We start from the raw sequence: 22,203 nt of genomic DNA on the forward strand, positions 1-22,203 counted from the left end.
CAGTCCTCCAACCGATGGCGGGCATTGATTTTTTAATGGGGGCTGATCCGACCTGCGGCAGAAAACCAAACACAGCGACAACTCGCTCACCCGGAGCACCAAGGAGAGACCAACCCTCTGTTGCTCTCACCCTCCTGGATTTCCCCTCCTCGTCTGTTCATCTCGCCATGAGATTTCCATTCTTTTGCGTCTTTAGTAATTGACCTCAAATAACGCCAGATCAGTTATACTGTTGGAAACTTGAAAGGCTATGATATCGGGGTGCGGGGGTCGATCTGTCTAACGGTGCTCTAATAACGGTATAGTTATCTTGAGAAAAATCACATCAACGATAACGGGCGAGGAGGATCATTCTAAACGACTCCCAACCACACGAATCATGGCTCCAACACCTTCTGCTGAGTCACCACCGAGCCCCCTTGCCGACTTCTTCTGGATTGCCGGTGTCGATGGGCCGGAGATCTTGGACATTTTCTCAAAACTAGGGGAGGAGTACCATGCCAACCATACTCAATCAATGCCGGTGACGGATACAATTCAGGAAGATGCGGATGCAGAGGAGGCTGCCCACCCGCGCTCTGGGCCCTCTCAACCGTCCTCGAAGCGGAATTCTTACCAATTGCTACCAAAACCATCCGACGAGACGAGGTTGTCCTATCGATCGATGGGATCAGCGGAGACACCAAGCAATCGGAGCAGCATGACTATCAAGGGCTCCCAGTCGCCGAATGGACTGTCGTTTCTGAGCGACGGTGACTTTGATAAAGCGTTGATAAAGTTTGCTGCTGAGAGGGACTCATTTTTGTCTGACCTGTCACTCAGTGCTGGTGCCGTGGTGTCCAGTAACCGGCCAAAACCACGACCTAAGACACAGAAGATTGTGGCAGAGGAGGTCAATCCACTGAAGTCGAGCATTGGTAGTGTTCGGAGACATATGTCCTTTAGAGACATGAACAGCATGAAAAGACAGCCATCTCTTGCACGTCAAGGTGAGTGCTGCACTTATATACTGTCATGCGCGCTGTCTCTCTTGACATTTCTCACTTCAACTGACTTCTGCTAACTAATTGAAATTACTACAGCTTCTATTCGGACCTCTAGGCGGTTGAGTAATTACAACTCAGTAATCCCAGTACCTCAACCGCTCGATGTATCTCCTAATATGCACCCACTGAAGCGGAAATTCGAACCCGTCCTTCTCGACAGATACCCGCCGAAAGGAGTTATAGATGAGACTAAACAGAGAGGAAATTTCCCAGATTACGTTCCAATGTTCGCATTCCCTAACGATATCAATATCGTGTCCTCTGATCAGAGACCTCGCTCCACTTGGCACGGATTCGCAATGACGTCTGGAGATGGATCGAAGCTATATGGCGTCTGTGTGACGATTTGGATTCCCCTCCACCACAAAACTGCTGAGGAACTGGAAAAACGGTGTGAGGAATGGAGGCGAGATAACATGACGGACGAGGAGCGGGAGTTAGCTGCCAGTCTCGGCGAACGACTCGCCTTGGAACGAGCGAAGCTATCCAGGCTACTTTCTCAACTACCTTCGGTCCCTTCAGGTTCCGCCTCTAGAGATCAGCTTGAAGATGATATAAGTTCGGTGGAGGAAAAGATTGGACTTATGGCTGACCTCCTCCGCCCAGTTCGACTGGGTGCTGCGACCAAAATCGACGGTCTTACGGATGGGGATACAGGATTTTGGATTCCAAGAGCATACGGGATTTTAGGAAAGGATGGATCAATGACCAGTTTCTGGAAAGAATGGTTGCGGGCCGTCGTCGTTCCCATGACTGACGGTGCTGTCCAACGGGTCCCCGCTAGCTCCCCTAGGGTAGGCAGATGGCAGCCCTTAGAGCGTTATGTTGTGAACCTCTGCACCGAAGCTTTTAGCCCGTTATTTTCCAAAACTCAAGTTGAGATATCAGTGCGGGAGCTGCGCCTTTTTGCCCGAAAGGAAGCAATCAATGAATTACCTGGCTCTCGAAATGTATGTGGCGTGATATCCCCCACTCCGTTCGAGGATTTGGCTAACAAAGGCACAGACTGATTTGTATGCACTCTTTCGCGCACTTTCAATCTCGAATATAATCATATTGTTTGAAGTAAGTTTTTAGCAGAACCTTCTTGCAAAACCAATTATTCTAAATTCTTTGCTTAACTAAATTATAGTACGTCCTTGCTGAATCCCGTATTATTCTTCTATCATCTCATGCGGCCATGTTGTATCTGGCTAGCAAAGCTCTCGTTGATCTTCTATTTCCATTCCAATGGACAGGCGTATTTATCCCTATCCTTCCTGCTCGGCTTATCCAAGCACTTGAAGCACCTTGTCCGTATATTGTGGGGATTGAGCGGAGGTATGACAAGGCGGAGCTTCCTTCCGATGACTTCGTTCTCGTAGACCTCGACCAAAATGAGATTGAAAGCACAGCACGACCTACGCCATTACCTCGCCATCATCGCCGTAAACTACAGTCACTCCTTCAATTGGCTGCACCTCTCCATCATAGATATGGGGTCCATCCTGGGGCCCCGGCCTATGCAATTGAAACCTATCCATTCGACTCCTTCCCTGGCGAAAACCAATCGATATTTTCGCCCAGGGCGCCACCTACTCAACTCTCCAAATATGTCAGCGTCAATTCCACCGCGTTCGGCCAGGATCCCTCCACCTCCCCAGCCCCACCAATTTTTAATGTCTTTCTAAACTCCCGGAATGATGTTGCCTTTTCTAGGGGTTATGACCGCCCAACAACAGGTGTGACATCGAAGGCTGGCACTCCGCCCTCCCCGAAAGCTTCAGGCGATTCTTCTCCGACCTCGAGTAAATTTCCACCCCTACCTCCCACACCCATATCTCGCAACGATTCAGGATTTGCCCTTCAATCATCGTTGCGGGAGAAAAGGTCCGGCCATTTCGATGCCTCTTCCCGCAGAAGTTCATCCTTCGGTGACAGAAAGCATGGAATACCCAGGCGACCTAGCGCTCCATTCCTCAGCCATGTCTCTAATTTATCTGTATCGACCGTAAATACTGACACCGGAACATCTGTTTACGCACCATCCATCTATGCCCAATCTACTGTGGCCGCGTCGACTATCATGCCGAACTCGTCCCAACAACCCCTACGTAACCCTGTGGGCACCACTCTGATAGAGGGACACAGTCTTCAACTGCAGCAATGGGATGCCAACAAAGTTCCCTGTTCAATATGTGACGAGAAGGCTGAGGAAGGCATGTACAAGTGTTCAGGTTGTGCCACAATTGTCCACACTCGTTGTGCTTCCCTGATCACTCTCGTATGCCCAGTTGCGTTCAGCGCTGAACAGGTCCGTGCCGCATTTGTTCGGTGCTTCGCCAGTCTACTATACACGTATAAGAAGTTTCTCAGGCCTGCAACTGGAGATAAGAAAAAGGCTGGTATGCATTACACTTTCAACATGGATGCATTTCTCAAAAGTTTGCCACATGAACACGCGGAATACATGACTATACTGCAACAAACACAGGGTATGTTTATCACCAGCCACCCGCCCTCATTTAATATTCAGACCGTTCCCTTCCTAAAGGGCGTAACTGATTAACTTAAATTGACAATCTTAACATTTTTCAGGGTTTAACGAGTTTATCCGCGAGCGGGAACAGTCATCTCTTTCATCTAGAGATCCCCGAATTACACTTTTCGATGAGATTATACTATCAAAGCGCAACCGCGGTCGGACATCGATCTTCTCGGGTCGCATGACAACCAACTTTTTATCGGATACGTCGGATCATCTCTGGCGCTCAGCAAGCGCAACATCTATACCCAGTAGCCGGCATCAGACCAACCACTCAAATGACTGGAAAACCACTGTTGCAAGAGGTTAATACCAACCTTCCTTTCCCTTTTTTATTTTATTTTATTTTTCATTGATAGACAATACATTATGGGGTTCATTCCGATCCCCTAAGTATATACGCCCCTTTTATCTTGGTTGTATAGAATGTATTTTTTGGCTAACACTTTGCCAATAGCTCCTGCCAAGTTGGACCCGAACTACATGAAAGAGCCGCGCATGATTCAAGGAGCGCCTCGAATCTCTAAAACCACAAATAACGCGAGGAGAAAGCCGGTCCCTAGGCTTCCAAATGACAACGGTGGTTCGCCGCCCTAGTTCAAGGACGACAACTTTTAAGAGCGACCGGCCGTTTTGTGCATTTATTCATTTATTTTGCGATCCTCTTCAGTTTTCTATTTCCCCTATTATCCCTCATTCGTCGCTTTTTGTGCCACATTCATTACCAGATTTTTGATGTCCCAATACCCTCCCTGTTGTCATAGTCTGCGTTTGAACTTTGTTTCCGCTGCGTCATTGTTGTTGCTCTCGAATATCTATGACTCCCTTCCGCTGAAATATCCATTTTTAAACCATCTATATCTGTATATGACTGTCTCATTGTTTTTCACTTAGAAGATTTGATGAACTGGAGGTCTCTATTTTTGCCTATGACCACCCACCACCAAACTCTGCCATTCCACTTTTCCTCCCCCGTAACACTGTTGACATTTCTTGGTTTATTTAAAGCCCACCCGTTATTGGAATGGATGGCATATTTTCATATTCAGATCGGGTCCTTGCGTGTTTCTATGTGTTTCTCCTCTTCTATTTTCTAGACATACCTTTTCTTGTTTTGTCTGCCCGGCTTGTTGAGCCACCCTTTTTTAATACTAAGTTCCTTTTAGTATTTGAAATTTGTAATATTAATTAAATTGTAAAAATATGAGAAAGAAACTGAATCTTTAGCTATAAAAACTTTACATAAAAAGGATTAAGTTATAGAGAAAAAAATAGTTGAAGCACGGCAACAGAGGGTGTGTGCTGCGCCTGCTGGATGGTTACAACAAACAATCTCACCATGAATCAATATGTTAAAACCTGAGACTAAATAAAAGTTTAGTTCCAATCTCACACATGATCACACGGTCAGCCGGGTGTGAAGTATTAAATGCAGAAGATAAACCCGTACACATTTTACGAATGAATTCAGTGCTGCATAATGAGTGTGATTTTGAACTAGCATACATACTGCGACCACAGGGGCTAAAAGTGGACATTTGAAATCAAAACTAACATGTTAACTCAGTAACAATAATAACACCACCAGAACACAGGCATCATTCATCCAGAAAGGAGCTAGAAGCTGCCAAAACAGAAGCATAGCGCTGTATAACTTCACTAGCCGTCGTGCTCGGTCCCAGAATAAATTGTTCCTGACGTGCCTGAAACTTTGTCCCGGAGCCTGTTGGCCCCCCAGTTTTCACACCAGCCAAAATGGTCTTCTCCTTCAGTCGTTTGTGCAGGTCCCCTGCTGAATCGTCTTCCTCATCTCGCGGTCTCTTGCTTGCCGGTTGCAAATCTAACTTGTAGATGTCTCGAAGATGTTGATCAATTGGGGTGGCCGACTCATCGCCAAAGTATAAGTCAAACATCTGTGTTAATTGCCGCCGAATTCCCGCATCTACGACATTGAAGCTTGGACTTCCAAGGGCAGCCATTGCTCGCCTAAATGGAGCCACGGGATTGCCATGCTAGACTTTTGATGTGACGAAAGAACGGAGGAAGTCTAGTAACAATAGACTGCCGTGGAGATAATCGTTTAAGAACATGCGTCTATACAACCCCCCGACTGTATCCGAAGATATGATTCCATTTTGTTGTTGAAAATTTTTGTAGTCGCTCGCTGTCGGTACTTGGCGCTGGACAGGAGAACCAGCCTCGGCCGCTTGGGCGACACCGCTCACGATCCCTCAACTCAAACTCAATAAAATAGCTTATGTCGGTGGGGAAAATATACATAGCCGGGGTCAATGGAGCGATCAAATTCAGCGTGACAAGATGGGGACAAGGGGATCGAGTTTTCAACAGATTTGTATGAGAAGTTGAACAATCCAGCCTGTTCCCGTAATTCTGCCTACAGAGAGACTTATCAGCACATTCTGGTAGCAGACGGAAGAGGGATAAAGTCCACCTGAATATCTTCCTGGGCAACAACACGACAAATATGTGGCGAGCAGGTATTGCAGGCCCAGCAGTTCGGACCAGAAAGCCGTTTCGTCTCGAACTTTGCCGTCTTGGAAAGTGCACTGGAATCCGAGGAAGATCGAGACATCCTACGGATGCGCGTGGAAAATGAGGGTATCACTGAAAGGGCCATGTTGTCAGTCATATTGACGTTTGAAATCTTTTAAACCAACACTTACAACAAGATCATGTTGATCCTGAGGATGAAATAAACATCACTGTCCCGGTCGAAGGGTAGAAGAGGGAAGACGCAATAAGTAGGAAGAGGTCCTATTTTATAATGAGAAGTTGCGAGTTCGTCCAGTTCAACACAACTAAGTATGTATGTATTTGTTTAGCGTCCCGGCATGGAGGCGTGCATGTACACAAGGAGAAGCACAGAATTCAAATAGCAACTCATGAAAAGACTCAGTCCATACGGCCAACTGAGTCCAAAGGGGAAAGGGTGCATGCAGAGGTCCTACTTGAAACAACGATATGGGTAGAACCGTATTTTATAGAGGTTTTCTCTGAAAAATTTTTGGTATGTTGGGTGTTGGTGCTTTTAAACCACTGTAATAATACAGCAGAGTAAAATCCCCTATTCTAAAGAAGCTAGTTAATAAATGAAAACTTAGCTGATGATGATGGAGGTGGAAGGTTGGTTCATTGTAACTATCTAGCAGGCGTAGCATAGCTTCAATTGGTGTGGTCACGTGGCATTCTAGCGAGCGTAGGGATGCCAACAGTTGAATATTAATATTTCAAGTCTCTTTTAAAATCACATCGAGAAATGGACTGCAATCAAATCGAATGACGATTAAACAAAAATGAATGGCTCCGCTGACCCCGTTCAATGGCCATCTGAATGAGTTCAATGTAAATGCCTATATTAACTATAGTTATTATAAAATAATAATCCGAATATTCTACTTGTAGAAAGAAATCAATGTTATGTGATTGAATTTCTTATATTTCAAACCCCCGTCACCCTCTCTTAAACATAATTTGACTAAAAAAACTTATTAGATACCTTCGAGTCTCCCTGTCAACTAGCAGAGATAGTAAGTAGGTCTTCTGTGGCTGTTTACCAAGTGGTGCATAGAGCGGGTGAGAACTCGGCGATATAAGTGGCGGGTGAGAAGGGTCAACGACTAGAACTGTACGCTCATTGCTGAGTTTGACCAGTAGAAGGGCCAACATCTCCACCCAAAGACGCTTATGGAAAATGGAAAAAAGAAACTAGTAGCAGTAATTTCATCTAGCAATTGCGTAACGAGCTCACATCTTAGCTTTATCATTATCTGAATTCTGGTTGCTTGGATCGCGGGGGGGGGGGGGGGGGGGGTTCAAAACAAACTTTGCGCATGAAGCACGAGCTTCAAGATCCGACAACTGTACAGAAAAGGGCAAGTTCGGTCGATACGTACACAGTGTAGAATTGAAAGACGAAAGAAAGTAGGTGCTTCTCCAGGGAAATAAAACGACGACCAAGAAACAAGCAGGGCAAGGAATCGGGGTATAGCATCAAGAACACAAAATCAAAGAGCGTAACATAAAGTTTACGTAAGAAAAAGGGAACGAGTTAACAACGACGAAGATGCAAGGTAAACAAACATACTGTACAAAAAACGAACCAGACGCAAAGAACAAAAAATGGTAGGCGGGGTAAGTATCAAACAATAGAGTGAAAGGGATAACCGGGTTGAAGCGGCATAATTCGGAGGGTAAATAGCGGTGCACAGAAATAGGGATGGGGGAGTGGGAGAACCACAGGAGTATGGGTATAACAAACACGTTCGTTAGGACATAAGTTAGCTTCGGTGAGGGAAAGGTCGTTAATGAATTGCAGGACAGAAAACGCAAACGTTCTACTAATTGGCCTTCGCTTTGCCGTTCGCGGATGTCTCTCCGTTAGGCTCATCTCCTTCATTCTCGCTATCGTTGGCGCTGGGGACCTCTCCCCATCCAGAACTTCGTCGATTTGCTCGCCCTGTCGCAGTGGACATAGAAATGTAGCTCATTGTATTGCCTCCAACACTTCCAGCTGCGCTACCATTCCTCTGGTGGTGTGAATTATGGCCGCTTGTAACGCTGCCTGTATCACCCAGCTGTGACCTTCCAGGTTGATAGCTAGTCCGCTCTCCCGAGGTAGGTCCGGAATATGAATATACACTACCCCGTTCAGTACCGGATAGACCAGGACGGTTCAACGCTCCCGGCGCGTTGGGGATTGGTGAATTGGATGGCTCTCCTCCAGGGACACCTATATTACCCATATTGCCACTTAGAACGCTTAAAGGTAAACTCTCACGGCTGCCACTGAATATCGAAGATGGAGCCAAAGCACGAACAGAAGCGTTGGTATCGAGGGAATTGCGACGGTGGCGTTTGGAGGATGATGCCAGTGTCAAAACAGATGCATTATCCGTCAGAAGGTTATTTGCCGTTGCAGAATTGTATGTTGTTGGATGGGGAGCAAGATGAGAAGGCACTGCTGTAACGGGTGACATAGGAAATTGATGGCTAAACTGAAGATTGGTTTGCTGGTTGGCACTGTAAGAAGCGTTGTGTCCAAAAATCGCTCCATGGACTTGGTTTGATGGGGCGGCGGATTGGACGGTCGTAAGCGTTGTGGTAAGTGATCGAACGGAGGGTGCGGGCGAGGAAAATGTACTCCCTTCGCCTCCGCCTTGTGACCCCACTGCCCAGCCCGTAGTTGCCATTGTACCAGCCTTAGAATTGGCAGCATCTGACATAGTAGTGTCCGCATTTGTGGAGAGAGTAGGAGCAGCAGATTTCGTGCCCAGAGTCGAAGCACGTTGCTCCATACAAGGTTCGGAAAACGAAGGTTCTGAACGGGAAAGATGGTTGGGTCGGTCGCTGGTAGGTTCAGAGAAAGATAGGTGACCATTATCCATATTGTTAACATTCCCTGACAGTGGATATGGGTTGTTTTTGAGATTGTTGCCCTTTTTGCCCTTCAGCGCACTGGGGGAACCATGATATTTGTTCGATGAGCTAGGATAAGAAGATCCAGACGAGTTCTTGAGGCTGGCGAGGCGCTTCATCCAATTTGCGAAGGGGCGGCGACGGCCATGTCGATCTTGAATAACTTGTGAGCAAAAAGCGATAGAATAATAACTTAAAAAGTAACTGACGGATGACGAGCAATCAAAACCTACCATGTGGCCGCGAGGATACTTCAGTCGAAGCCATCTGGTCGAGGTGAATAGTGCGCCTCAACGCTCGCAATCCGCAACCCAAGCAACCCAGCGGTAATCGCGAGGGAACTGAATATCGAGACAAGGGGCGCCTCGCAGTATGATAATCTCGAGGCAAAGAATCCACCTGCCTGATACCTACTAGTACCTGGCTGACACCAAACGAAAGAGGATAGGTAGTCTCTAAGCTCTCTTCTGTGAATCTATGCCGGGAATCCCCCCACGCCCAAGTATCGGGGACGTCGTATATTGTTGGTCCTATGGACGCGGATGCTGCTGGTGTTGCAGGTCGAAGTCGTCATGACCAGGTCTTACCTCATCTGCGTTAACGTAATTTACGGCTGATTCGCTTTATGCGCCACGTGTCTGGGAAGCTAGTATGCTCAGCCACTAGAATCTCCTGCCAAAAGTCCTCACATCTGCTTCAACATACTATTCTATTCTACTATCAAAATCCTGTAGATAGTCTGAGAGAGAACTGTTCTATTTTTCTGTGAGATGGGCTCTCTTGGTTTATGCAACAGGCATGCTACTGAATAAGGGAGCTCTTGAGCCTGTTTCTTTTTTGAACCACGCCGCCACAGATCAATCCGTACTATTTGTCACGTCGTATGTCACATGACATTTAAAGCAACGACCGACGGCTGAATATCGACGAATCCAGTGCATACTGCCTGGAACTTCGCCCGGAGCTTCCAGCTTATTGTCCTGGGAAAATTTGTCCTCCCAGCGTAGTGCGCTTTGCTGAACTATGGGAAATACACCCCCGGACGACAATGCGGCTTCCCCTGCTGCAACTCCGTGATTCCGGCTCTACTCTGAGGAAAGAGAGGAAGACTCCACGTTTCGGAGTCTATATCCTGACTCCGGATACCTGCTTAGAAACGGCGGGCCAGAGTGAACCAAGACCCCATCAGAAACTTGGTCATTCTACAGCCATACATAGTGATTGTCTGCCATGGACTCGGGAACTCCGTCCATCCAACCTTTGCCCCCTGAGGTCATCGCCCAATTGACATCCTCGATAGCCATATCACACCTCAATGGAGTGGTCTTGGAGCTTCTGAAGAATTCGTTAGATGCTGGCGCCAAAACTGTTTCTATCAATGTAGACTTCCCAAAAGGTGGCTGTGTCGTGGAAGACGATGGGCACGGAATATTGCCCGCTGAGTTCCTGGAAGGCAGCAATCTTGCCAAACTACATCGTGCGTGGTTCATCACAATGAGGCCTTCTACGTACCTCTTGCACTAACAAAGGTGTGCAGATTCCTCCAAATTCAACAGCCAGCATGAGGTGTATGGCCGGAAAGGCGTGTTTCTTGCCTCTCTCGTGTCACTTGCTTTGGTTACTATAACCTCTCGCCACGAATCTACGTCAACGACAAATACTGTGATGTATCACCACGCAAAGGCGATTTCGATACTGACGCCGGCCCCATTGCAACATGAGATCAATTCGCGTGACCATGGAACTAGAGTTACAGTTACTGACCTATTCGGGAATCTTCCCGTCCGTGTTAAACATCGGGCGCTCTCTCTGAGAACGAGTCAGGACCTAGATAGAGAATGGGATGCCTTGAAGCACATCCTTACAGCTATGCTTCTCGCCTTCCAGAAACGCGTGAAACTTGTGGTGTCCGACTCAACGAAAACAAAAAAACTTGTTATTCGAGCAAGCGACCCGCCGTTTGATAATTCCTCTGGGACGCTTGACCTGGTTCGAATTTGTCCAATTCTGATGCAGGCTGGCTATGTCATGGCAAGGGATTTTCAATCGTGGGTTACTGCATCTGCTCGCACTTCGGGAATTGAGGTTCAATCTGCAATATCTCTTCAACCTGTTCCAACAAAACAAGTCCAGTTCATCTCCTTTGGAATAAATCCGATTTTTCCCCAATCGAATGCAAACGTCCTATATAATGAAGTTAATCGGCTATTCTCCCTTTCGAGGTTTGGGATTGTTGATGGTTCACCCGTTATCACGGATGGGCTAGAAGGGCTTCATCTGCAAGGCGATGACAGAGCAAGTAATAAAAAGGCACCAAGCGGAAGAGGTCGGTATATGGGCAAAAGTATTAACAAATGGCCAATGTTTTGTATTCGAATAGACCTAGAAGAGCGCGGCAAAGCTATCGATAGGATGGATGGTTCTCTCGAAACCGGCAAGACTCTCCAATCGGTTTTGGATGTGTTGGTGGCCATGATACAAAAGTTTCTAGAAGAGTATCATTTTCTACCCCGGTCAGGAGCAGGTGCCAAACGAAGTCACCAGCCGCAATCTCCCACAAGTCCAGTAGAACATCAAGTTGTAAAACGCCCCAGGAGTGCTGCACCAGCGTTGGCTTCACCCCTTGCGTCCGCTGATAGCGGGAACACCGAAGAACTCTTTGACACCCGAATCAAGCTTCCCGTATTTGTCCACTCGACAAGCCATATGCTCCGTCCTAAAACCAAGGACTTCGGAAGCTGGTCACGGATTAAAAGTGGTCGCGAAGGCGGATTTGACGAGATATGCTCTGGTTTGTCCCGCGGAGAAGCGGCTTCAATCTCGAATTTTGCCATGAAAAGCCAAACTGAGCGTGATAGAGGGGACTCGTACTCCTCTCCCGCAACGCCTTCACCCTCTGGTGTCCAGCCTGGTGAACCTTTAGATAGCCTAATGAATGGTGATCATTACAGGAAGTCCGCCAGTCAAGATGGAGCTGGAAATCCAGGCTTAGAAAGCCTCGAAACAGAAAAAATTGATGAGTTGAAGGACGATGTTTTACACTGGATAGATCCTATCACGAAGAAGGAAATATTAATCAACAACAGGACGGGCCAGACTATTTCTAACCCAAAACAGCCGCTTGCATCGATGCGAGGGGCAAATGGTATTCAAACGGCAGGGGGCCTTGATCGCCACAGCTGTCCAAGAAGCTCGGCGTCACGTCCGAATTTGTGGATTGAATCACTTCTTAAGGAATGGGAGAACCCAACGTTCCGACGATCTGAGCACCCAGTCGCAACGGCGTTTGAAGTTCCAGGTCTGCATCCCGGGGTCTCAAACAAACATCTCCTATCAGGAGCGGGAGATTTTGGGTTCATGCCATCTACCTCTAGGTTCAGCGGGCGGTTGACGAAAGAAGGGCTGCAGAAAGCACAACTGATAGCTCAAGTGGACAATAAATTTTTGCTTTTGAAACTGCCAGCTTTCTGCAAGGAAAATAACGACTATAGCCAGCAAAACTTGGTCCTTGTCGACCAACATGCAGCCGATGAAAGATGCCGGGTTGAGCAACTTTTCGACGAGCTCTGCGATACCACAACTGCGACACCAGACTCGTCGTCATTCTGTCGAGGTCGAGTAAATACAGCATCTTTGCCGAAGCCAATTTCATTCCAGGTATCACCCCAAGAAGGTGAATTGCTCAAGTCCCATTCCGGCTACTTCGAATCCTGGGGTTGCTACTATTCATTGTCTAGTAGCGAAAGAAATTATCTCACGGTTACGGTTGACAAGCTTCCAGCCCTTATTGCCGAACGCTGTAGACTAGAACCTCAACTTGCCATAGACCTTCTACGCGGCGAAATTTGGGACCGGAAAGATCATGAAAGAAGAGACCAGACGTCTTTCTCCCAGACGCTTTCATCCGGTAATCCAGAAGCAGGTAATTCCGAAAATTCACAAGGCGAGGCATCACCTACCATTGCGCGTCAATCTTGGCTAGAGCGGATTAGTGACTGTCCCAAGGCTATTGTTGACCTGCTCAACTCACGCGCTTGCAGAAGCTCTATCATGTTCAACGATATTCTAAGTCCGGCTGAATGCCAAAATCTGATCTCTAAGCTTGCGCTCTGCGCTTTTCCATTTCAGTGCGCTCATGGACGCCCATCCATGATTCCGATTGTGAGCTTGGGTTCTAGTTCGTCATCCGACCAAACCTCCCTAGCCGAAACCCATTCAGGGCTTAATTTTATATCCTATTTTGGAAACATTGTTGGTAAAGCTCCGGCAACTAGCATGGATTTGCCCTTCATGGAAGCCTTTAAGGTATGGAAACCTAATGTTACATAAAACATATATTTATTTTGGACTTCATTCTTTTGTAGATTTTTGGGCAATCGGCTTTCTCATTATACCCTGGTCTATAGTTTTGTATTTTTATTGTTAGAGAAACAAACATCTTTTCGGAGCTCAAATAGGAGATTTTGTATGAGCCCTGATATCCACATTCCGGCTTTTGCTAAGCTGTCCATCTGGATAGCTTGCTTCCGTAAAAACAAGGTTATTGACGACGTAAATCCAATTTTTCCTTCCAGCATCATAGGCTCTAATGCCCATATGTGTAGCATCTAAAATATTCGCGTTGCGTGTCCTTATTCATTCGTCCACGTTCAAAATATCTGCCTATTTTTTTTTTCCTGCTTCAACCGATTTTCTCGACACATTGAAACCCATGCGACTGTGCAGGCAGTTCTTTCAGCAAAGTGCCAAATATGATATCTAAAGTGGTGAGGTATTGGGATTGGAGGCTCATACAAGAAGATACTCGCACCTAAGGTTTCGACAACAGAGCACTCGATCACATTCTTCACCAATCTGGGTGCAGAAAGCACCGCTTGCGGCCACTCTCAAATTCACAGGAAACGGGTAGGCCGAGCTTAAGAAGCCTGTATAGGACTTGTATGACGCTGATGTGCCTAGCGCAGCGGACAGGAGGAAGAGCAATATGAGGCCAAATGACACACTCGATGGGGTTATCAAGGAAGATCGGAGGTCGCATGGAACTATATGGTTATTGCTCCGTGATGTCATTTGATATTTTCATCTCATTGATCCTGGCCACAAATCCTAGGGTATAGGGAAGAAGAGAACGAATGGGGTAGAAAAAGGGTGGATATGGATATATATATATATATATATATCTATATATATGATGATAATGCTCCAAAACTGCATTCTACTGCTTTTCTCTCCCGGCAGAAAGAATGCAACGCGGAGAGACCGGGTGTCGAAGGGACAGCTCTCATTTGGTGTTCTGGTGTATCAAAGCATTACGCAGGGATTCTGCAATGGGCACTCTGCACAATACCCTTGTCGCTTCTTGCGATTCTCGGCCTCATACATAAAGACGTGTACGGGAGTCGAATAACAGGCCTCCATGGTGGCTCCAAATTCGAGCCTCAATGCCCCAGCCGCTTCTCTGGTGAAGTATGCATGTTGAGACAGGGAAACATTTTAACAGTTAGCAGCGCACACACGCACGGTTTCCAGGACGAAAATCAACGAGTGGGACGACACTAAATATTCGAAGAGTTTGAATTCTCGTAGATTCTCTTCATTCGCCCTTGCTCCGATCGAGGAAAAACACTTCGAAGTGTCACAGAGGATCTCTCCGGCAGCATCTCTAGTACGCGCCATGGCCAATAGCATTTCCACACTCTCAACCCGGCTGCTGTTTTGAGCCACTCGCATCTGCACCGAAGCCCAACTGGCCGGGGTCTCAAGAGTTGCGACGGCGCCCATGCTTTTTCGCCCATTCATGGGTGGGGCGATTGCGTTCCCAGGAGTTACAGAGTACTTCGACTGTTTCTTGCACTGGCATAAAAAGTCAAATAGTACGGTGAGCTTGGCAAGAGAACGATGGTGCGACGTCGCACTCCCTAGCTGGGCCATTGACTGAATCGATGCGCACGCATGACCCATCCCTTGTGAAAAGTGACTCCAGCCAAATGTGCGACTCTTCATTCGGTAGTCCAGCAAACAACATGATCCATTGGATGCGTGGCCTGGGATCATTGCAAACATTATTGAGCGCAAGATAGTATGGCCGAACTCTCTTTGTCAAGGCGTGACATGGGAAGTGATATCCTTGCGACGAATCCCAAGCTGAAATACAGCGATAAAAGCCGCAGATGGACAGGGTGGGAAGGAAGTTGGTGGGCAAAGGACATCCACGGCCACAAATATATCCATCCGTCTACCTCTGCTTGTTTGTCTTTGCACTCCGTTTAACATCGGCGGAAATTCGACCCAGGCCATCCTCTGTGTTTTCTTGCTAGCATCCTGTTTTGAGAATCAACAGGCATTCTAGGCTAGATCCTAGGACTGTCTTCATTTACACGGAGAAAGTGCAGAGCAGCACCTCATTGCTCGACCCATGTCCGTGCATCAGGGACTTTAAATCGAGCACAAGTTTCAATGAGCATGGGAAAAATCTATCTACAAAAATCATTGAATTACATAACATACAACTAACTAGTTAACTAACTAACCAACTTAACATGAACTAACATGCTTATGTCTGGTGGCAAAATTGATGAATGCGTATATCCAATCGTCCACGCAAATTGGACGTGATATGTTAACTCCAGTTCCATATAGGCCATTTAATCCCAGTTCCGAGAGCCAAGGAGCAAAAAGAGAGAAAAGAAAAAGGAAAACAAGATGAGAGGATTGATTCCAAATTTTTAGGAAAAAGAGCCCGACCGCAGGTTAATAAGAAAAGAAACTCTTCTTCTTCTTGCCCATGGCCGTGATAGATATCCTTCCAAATACAAAAATGAAAAGTAAAATCAAGAGGCACTCGCATGCTAGTTTCTTCTCTTGTCTTTCCTGTTGAATATTTCCTTTTTCCCAAGTCGAAATTGTACATCGTTTCTCCCAGCTTTTATAGTGATATGGAAAAAAAAAAGAAAGAAAGAAAGAAAACCAAAAGGTTGGCCACCCCACCAAAAAATAGACGGCTTTGTTGCGTCAAAGGGATATCTCAAAAAGTAGAAAATGGGAAGAAAAGTTTTGTACACATTAAAGAAGAAGTCCAGCAAACAATATATAGGCGAATGCGGATAAAATTTGAAGATAACAGAATATCATGGTCGTCAAGTCGTAGCACATTAAATCAGAGGGTGTTTGGAAGCGAACATAGCTGAAACCCCTTTCAAGCCAAAAATATCAGCCCTGAGAAGTGACCGTCTTAGATTTGGAGCTGTGAGTCCACGAAAGGAAATCGAATTTCTCCTTGGGGGTTTCACGAGCCAAAGCTGAGTTGGTCTCTCGGGCGCTGCTGCGCTGGAGAGATTGCTCTCTGGGTTCCAAGGCCAGGGAACGTCGATAGTAATTCTGAAAACTTTTCTCTCCTGCAGAACGGACGCGAATGAGCTGATCCTGTATCCAGGTCTGTAGCTCGGGGACCTCAGCGAGTCGGTATGGTATCTGGAAACGCTGGAGTTCACTAATGATCTTCGCTGTTTTCATATGCTTATCAAAATTGATGACTAATTTGCTTCCATCACCAGTCGGTAGAGCTCGTGTGTCTTGATTTCCGTGGTCCACGAAGGTCAGGTCGGTTAAGTAGGTTCCGACAAACGGTAGGCATGGAGGAACGTGGCCCTGTAATCGTTGTCGAAGAACAGCATAATTTCTGGAAACATCCACAATTTCCCTCAATTGTTCCAGCAAAATCTTCGTCTTGTGTGACACTAGTTCCCAAGTGCGTCTTAGCCGGGAAATAGTAGAGGAATTAAGGGAACAGATAATCGCCATTAGAGAGTCATAATTATTCAATTCCAAGCATTTGGAAGCGACCTTGACCCATTGCTTTACGACAACAGCTCTCTTTTTGGGCTCCTCTTGTTGTAAAATACAATCAGCCACAAGATTAGCCAGGTCTGTTGACAAGGTCGACATAGCTCGGACGTTGACTGCAAGAGATCCAGATTTTTTCATCCACTCGGTGCCTAGCAGCTCCTCTGGTAGAATAGAGCAAAATATTCTAGATTCCTTGAGCGTGAACTGCCGTGCTAGTTCCAGGGCATCAAAGTCGAGTATGGTAATAGACTGACCTCCACCCCTCCATTGTTTCAATAGGTTCAGTTGGCTCTTAGATATGATTGGTGTTGGAAGAGGAACGTCAGGGCTAACGTACTGGCCAACAGCCGTATTAGTTTTGCCCATCGAAGACACAAGTCGCGGAACCACTGGGCCGTGTAGCGTGGATACTTTCTCCGCAAGGTCCTCCAGGCGTGTCGCTGCTGAGGATAAGGTGCGCGTTAATGTTGTCCGAGCAAACTTCAGGATTGATGGCAGAGCGACGTCATCACAGTCATGGCGCCAATGCGATTCTAACCAGCCTTTAAAGATATTGTAAACTCGAAGACGGACGGGTCCAGCGGCTTCGGTATTGTCCCCAATATAATCATAGCGGTCCATCAGCGCCTCAGCAAAATCCGTAGGAGTAGCAAAGTGTCGGAAAGTGAGGTAAAAGGTGGACACAAACAGCGCATCTGGGGTGGATTGATGGGCAGTCAATTTTTCAATGAGAGCTCGGAGGCTCCCTCCGATTACCTGACCATCCTTGAACATGAGCTCCTGTGCATAAGTCTTTTCCAACAGATTCTCGCCCTCGTCACCTTCTTCGATTAGAGGTGATTGAAAACCTTGAAAGCTGCTCTGAGCAACCACGGGAGGGAATGGTTTGTTGAAATCGGGACTATTAACACGAGTGGAGGCCTGGGAAACAGTACTCGCCTCCGAATCTCGAATACTGTTTACGTAAGTACTTGACAAATCTGCTGTGGTTTCCGCATGGCACATATTTGAGGAATGGTCATCTTCCGGGGAAGTAGCATGGTAGGCACCGAAGGTATCACATTGTTCAGAGGGAGCATGGGTATCTGCTATATGGTGGTATGAAGAAAGATTTAGATCCAGTTGTTCGTCGAGGACCGAGGTAGGGGTTTCAGCCATTGTGTTAGTGTATTCAGAGGATGGGGTAGCACCATCCGACAGATCCGGGGTGAAAGGCAGTTGCTTGGTTGGTATCAAAATAGGTGGTAGGGGAGACCGCATGGAGACCTGATTGCTATCGTGCACGTTTTCCAGTTGGTCATCTGCATTCCGCACTTCTGAATCATCAATGTACCGATTGTCGGTAAGGCTTTCGTGGTTGTCTGTGTCCAAGCCAGTTATACCAAGACCGATACTTTCCAGTTCAAAGTCACCACTCTGCTCAAATACATATCTTGCCTTCGCAACACAGTCGCCAGCTCCCCTGACACAGCCAGTGGCAGCATCAACTAACCTCTTCCCCTCATCTGGCATAAACACAACTTCATCATCGGTTGCATGCGCTGGCCGAAACACATCCCGAGTTGCATGGACAAGCTCGGTAATCCGATCATATAACGTATTTTTAGATTGTTCCAGGAGGTCCGAACGATGAATATCACGCTCGCATATCGTTCCCACTATCGTGAGCAAAGTTCGACAGGATTGCGTTGCTTTCTGAGTGGTGAGAAGCAGTTCGGTTGACGAACGAGATTGAAGATGGAGACCAATAAAGGAACCAAGTACGCCAAGAAATTCATCGTAGGCCGAGGTAAGGAGTGTGGAGGCAAGCTTAGGATTATGTGCTGAAGATGATCCGTTGTAAGATATACGATGAGAAATAGATATCCTCTTAGGTTGAACGGATTGCGGCCTGGGAGGATTATGGGCGTTGTACAGTTCTCCATGAGTATCGTTCGAGCAGTCTCCCTGATCTAGAGGAGTGGTGGTCTCGACTATATTAAAGGATAAAGCAGAAGAAGCAGTGGATTCCAGGATTGGCCCAGGAGAGAACGACGCGTCCACAGGTGGAGTTAAAGGAACATCGTATATATCGTGAGCAGGGCTTATACATGGAACATCCAACTCGGTAATGACTCTGCTCAGGCCAATCTCTTCATTCCATACGTCTAAGAAGCGTACACCTCGGGTAATTATTTTGAAAGCTTTGAACAGCATCTGGTCGAAGATCGCGTCTAGCGATCCATCGAATTGCCCACCAGTAGCAACATCCTGCAACCTCTTGGCTAGTTTCACCAAGGAGGAAAGATCTGAAAGGAGTGCTTTTCTGTTTCTCCGCAAAGCATCAAACTTCTGGACTAAATGGCAATCCCGTGTCAAGCATTCAGATTTTTCCTGGCCGATTTGGTTAGTTGGAGCTGAGATGATCAAAAGTAAGGTTACTAACCAGCAGAAATCGCACACCCGCTATGAGTCCCCTCATATAATCCTGGTTGGTAAATTGATGAAGAGTGGAAGCTGAACCCCCACGGATAGTATCCCAAAAATCTGTTAACGATTTAAGTAATGGTCGCATTGGTACTTGGTCATATGCCTCGCAATAGTTTGTCGGCAGCCAGCCACGAGCACCAGTTTCCAGCAAAGTACCATCAGCCCAGCCATTAGTGTGAATTGAGTGCACTAGAATTATATCCCCTTGGTCCAAAGGCAGAGTAACAGTGGAGGAAGAAACCCCTGCATTTGGTTTAAAGGGATAAAAAGCCCGGAGGTAATTGTGGAAAATAGAGATTTCATGACTACTCCTCTCAACAATATCCTCCAGAGAGCTATGTGGCGTCAGAGGGGGCGTCACACGCATTTGCGATGGCAGTGTAGAAAACATATTGCTCGAAATAATGCCGTGAGGAAGAGGCTCGTTCTGACTTGGTGCGTGAACCTTGCCTTTCAGAACGTTAAGGGGGGCAACATGGTCATCAAGAATATCCATCGATGATGCACCGAAATTTTAATGCTTTCAGATCTTAGACACCTTGGTGACAAGAGCTCTATACTATTTGCGCATGGAACCAATCACACATCGTCCGTATACCGAACAGCTGGTTGGTAGTTTGCGCGAAGGGGATACGTTCGTATTCAACGGATAGCAGCCTGCTGGCATTATGTTAGTTCTGTAGATTGTATTAATTTTTCGACAAAAATAATTACTTGTTTACTTGAACAGATATCCTTTCGCGATGATAATTGGAGGATATGAAAAAAAACGATGTGTGATAGAACAGTTTAGCGATGTGAGGGACGTAACGGCAAACGGCTAGGACTTGGAGTCAGTCGATTTCGGGGTGGCAAAGGATATTGCGGCCCGAATCGTTGTTCAAAATGCCTAGATCTCCCAGGTGCCGATATATTGATTTTTTATCCGTCCAGTCAATGGCCAGACGCAGACAAATTATGGCAATATCCAGGCCTTGTTGTTGACGAACAGGTAGAAGATGTCCCAAAAGGGTAAACGTCGGGAGGGCCAACAACACTCTATGTCAACACGATGAATGCCCGCAACAGCTCACAAAAATCTTTGAAGGGAGCAGGTTGCCAGACAGCAAACCTGGCTATTTCCTTCAAGGTGGCGGATCAATGAATCAGGTTTTCTCCCAGGAAAACGGGGATCGGCACCAAAACAGCAACGGAAAAAGGGGGTGGTCGTTACGGAGTATATGCATAAGAAAGAAAAGCCCTCCACAGCACAGTCATTGACAGAGAAGAAAGGAAGGCAAAAAATATCCGGATTCACCAGAATTGGGGAGAAAGGAAGAAAGGAGGAGGAAGCAAAGAGTGTCTGGCGATGCGAGGGAGAAGCCTGCGCAAAGGAGCTGTGGAGCAGGCCAAAAATCACGGCAGCCGGAGCTCAGACTGAACCGGAGAAATAGGTTACATATTTAGTCTACAAGTTCAAGCTTAGCCGTTCCAACGTTGCTGGTAGCGCGTTTGGGGAGAACGGCGGCAGCTTGGCTTTGATCCTGGTCTGATTCTGCTCCAGGATCCCCCTGAACGAGACTCGACGGTGATTGCGGCAAGATGGCTTGCTCTCCCGAATCCCGTCCCAAGAATATCTCTGCGCTAGCTAAGCCAGCGAGCGCTCCTCAATTGTGCCACACTTCCCTTGGTTCCAGCACGTTCTCCCTCGCCCCAGTGACTTGACGATGCCAACTAACTTTAAAGCTTTGGCTGGCCAGGACTAGGACACCCTCGAAGTCGTGATGACTTCGCTACGAGAGATGCCCTGCAGGTTGCCATGGGTGTTGAGAGGTCCAGGAATGATCCATGCTCTTCCAACGTCGCAGGGAGGAAGACTGTATCAATTTGGTGCACACGCAGTTGATGGTATCGGGTTATCAAGCTTCATGTGTACTGTCGTCACAAGTTTGAGGCTGCAGAACGCTGCTGGAACCCAAGCTAGCTGAATTTTCCCCTCTGTCCTCTAAAAGTCACTCTGTGAGCTCTTCCTCCCCACTCCACAAGGTTCTCCTTTTCTGTGTGGTTAGGATGGAAATTTCCAAAGAACCTTTCACGCTTCGGAATACGCCTACCCCAAACGAGGACATCCCCTTGTCCCCGGACTTACTCTGCATGGTTGAAGCTTTCGGGGACGAGGATTTAGCTGTGCCAAGCCGTTGTTGAGTTGACGATGCCAAGCGGCTTGGTTATCCAGTCTCTGCCCAGCCCGAGACGCATGGCGCTTTGGCGACAACCACTCGACTGACGGTGTTACTGGCTGACGCCGCACATCACGGCCCACTCGCTGGCCCGTTATCACCGGAGGTCAATAGGATCCCTGAACTCCAGGTGCGCTGCGTGATGCATTTTTGCTCCTGGCATGATAAGCTCAAGCTGTCCCTCCTGCATGGCATATGTTGCATTCTTTCTCACCAAGGTCCAGCCGCCGAACAGCCTCCCACGCGCAATTGATCAGGAAGCCACACATGGCTACCAACGATGTCCCAGTGAGAAATAATGCTTTGCAATCCAGTGTAATTTGGACGATCAGGGAAATGGAAAAATTCCAAAACCAAAATCGTTGACAAACTAATGAAGGCCAAAGGTTGTTTGGCACAACGATGGTCCCGAAACTTAAATCCACCCAACAAGCCGAAGTATTCTGGGCGTATTTGTGGCTTGCTTGCGTCTGAAAAAGAGTTTATCATATTTCTCCCCGCCTTCGAGAAAAGGTTGCGAATCGTTTCTCTACATGTGTCAAGAAATAACAAAGCAAACAGAATGGGCAATGAGCATTTTCAATGATCACAGCGCCTGGGAAGCAGAAGTATCGGCATTTGTATTATATACATCACAAAATCACTGTCTGGCCTTCTTAAAACT

General features: G+C 47.0%; 7 protein-coding genes across 7 annotated transcripts; 2 read left to right on the plus strand and 5 right to left on the minus strand.

Moving 5' to 3' along the window:
• Positions 1–379: 379 nt before the first annotated feature.
• Positions 380–4,277, plus strand: HCBG_02266 (uncharacterized protein; the record flags this gene model as incomplete). Its single annotated transcript, XM_045429315.1, has 6 exons — positions 380–989; positions 1,083–1,996; positions 2,052–2,111; positions 2,179–3,520; positions 3,624–3,875; positions 4,028–4,277. The coding sequence occupies 6 exons, from the start codon at positions 380–382 to the stop codon at positions 4,165–4,167; spliced, it is 3,318 nt and encodes a 1,105-aa protein (XP_045289210.1).
• An 891-nt stretch (positions 4,278–5,168) lies between these two features.
• On the minus strand, positions 5,169–6,208 carry HCBG_02267 (uncharacterized protein; the record flags this gene model as incomplete). The annotated part of the gene is made up of 2 exons (XM_045429316.1): positions 5,169–5,582; positions 6,023–6,208. The coding sequence occupies 2 exons, from the start codon at positions 6,206–6,208 to the stop codon at positions 5,169–5,171; spliced, it is 600 nt and encodes a 199-aa protein (XP_045289211.1).
• Positions 6,209–7,451: 1,243 nt separating this feature from the next.
• On the minus strand, positions 7,452–9,537 carry HCBG_02268 (uncharacterized protein; the record flags this gene model as incomplete). Its single annotated transcript, XM_045429317.1, has 2 exons — positions 7,452–9,160; positions 9,240–9,537. 2 exons carry the CDS (start codon positions 9,271–9,273, stop codon positions 7,929–7,931), a joined length of 1,266 nt encoding a protein of 421 aa, XP_045289212.1.
• A 699-nt stretch (positions 9,538–10,236) lies between these two features.
• On the plus strand, positions 10,237–13,335 carry HCBG_02269 (DNA mismatch repair protein; the record flags this gene model as incomplete). The annotated part of the gene is made up of 3 exons (XM_045429318.1): positions 10,237–10,483; positions 10,544–11,332; positions 11,387–13,335. The coding sequence occupies 3 exons, from the start codon at positions 10,237–10,239 to the stop codon at positions 13,333–13,335; spliced, it is 2,985 nt and encodes a 994-aa protein (XP_045289213.1).
• A 972-nt stretch (positions 13,336–14,307) lies between these two features.
• On the minus strand, positions 14,308–15,060 carry HCBG_02270 (uncharacterized protein; the record flags this gene model as incomplete). The annotated part of the gene is made up of 2 exons (XM_045429319.1): positions 14,308–14,464; positions 14,519–15,060. 2 exons carry the CDS (start codon positions 15,058–15,060, stop codon positions 14,308–14,310), a joined length of 699 nt encoding a protein of 232 aa, XP_045289214.1.
• Positions 15,061–16,215: 1,155 nt separating this feature from the next.
• On the minus strand, positions 16,216–19,816 carry HCBG_02271 (ras guanine-nucleotide exchange protein Cdc25p; the record flags this gene model as incomplete). The annotated part of the gene is made up of 2 exons (XM_045429320.1): positions 16,216–19,224; positions 19,277–19,816. 2 exons carry the CDS (start codon positions 19,814–19,816, stop codon positions 16,216–16,218), a joined length of 3,549 nt encoding a protein of 1,182 aa, XP_045289215.1.
• A 946-nt stretch (positions 19,817–20,762) lies between these two features.
• Positions 20,763–22,028, minus strand: HCBG_02272 (uncharacterized protein; the record flags this gene model as incomplete). The annotated part of the gene is made up of 4 exons (XM_045429321.1): positions 20,763–20,943; positions 21,097–21,176; positions 21,449–21,625; positions 21,807–22,028. The coding sequence occupies 4 exons, from the start codon at positions 22,026–22,028 to the stop codon at positions 20,763–20,765; spliced, it is 660 nt and encodes a 219-aa protein (XP_045289216.1).
• Positions 22,029–22,203: the final 175 nt, after the last annotated feature.

The sequence above is a fragment of the Histoplasma capsulatum genome, assembly GCF_000150115.1.
Source record: "Histoplasma capsulatum G186AR genomic scaffold supercont2.3, whole genome shotgun sequence".
Classification (NCBI taxonomy): domain Eukaryota; kingdom Fungi; phylum Ascomycota; class Eurotiomycetes; order Onygenales; family Ajellomycetaceae; genus Histoplasma; species Histoplasma capsulatum.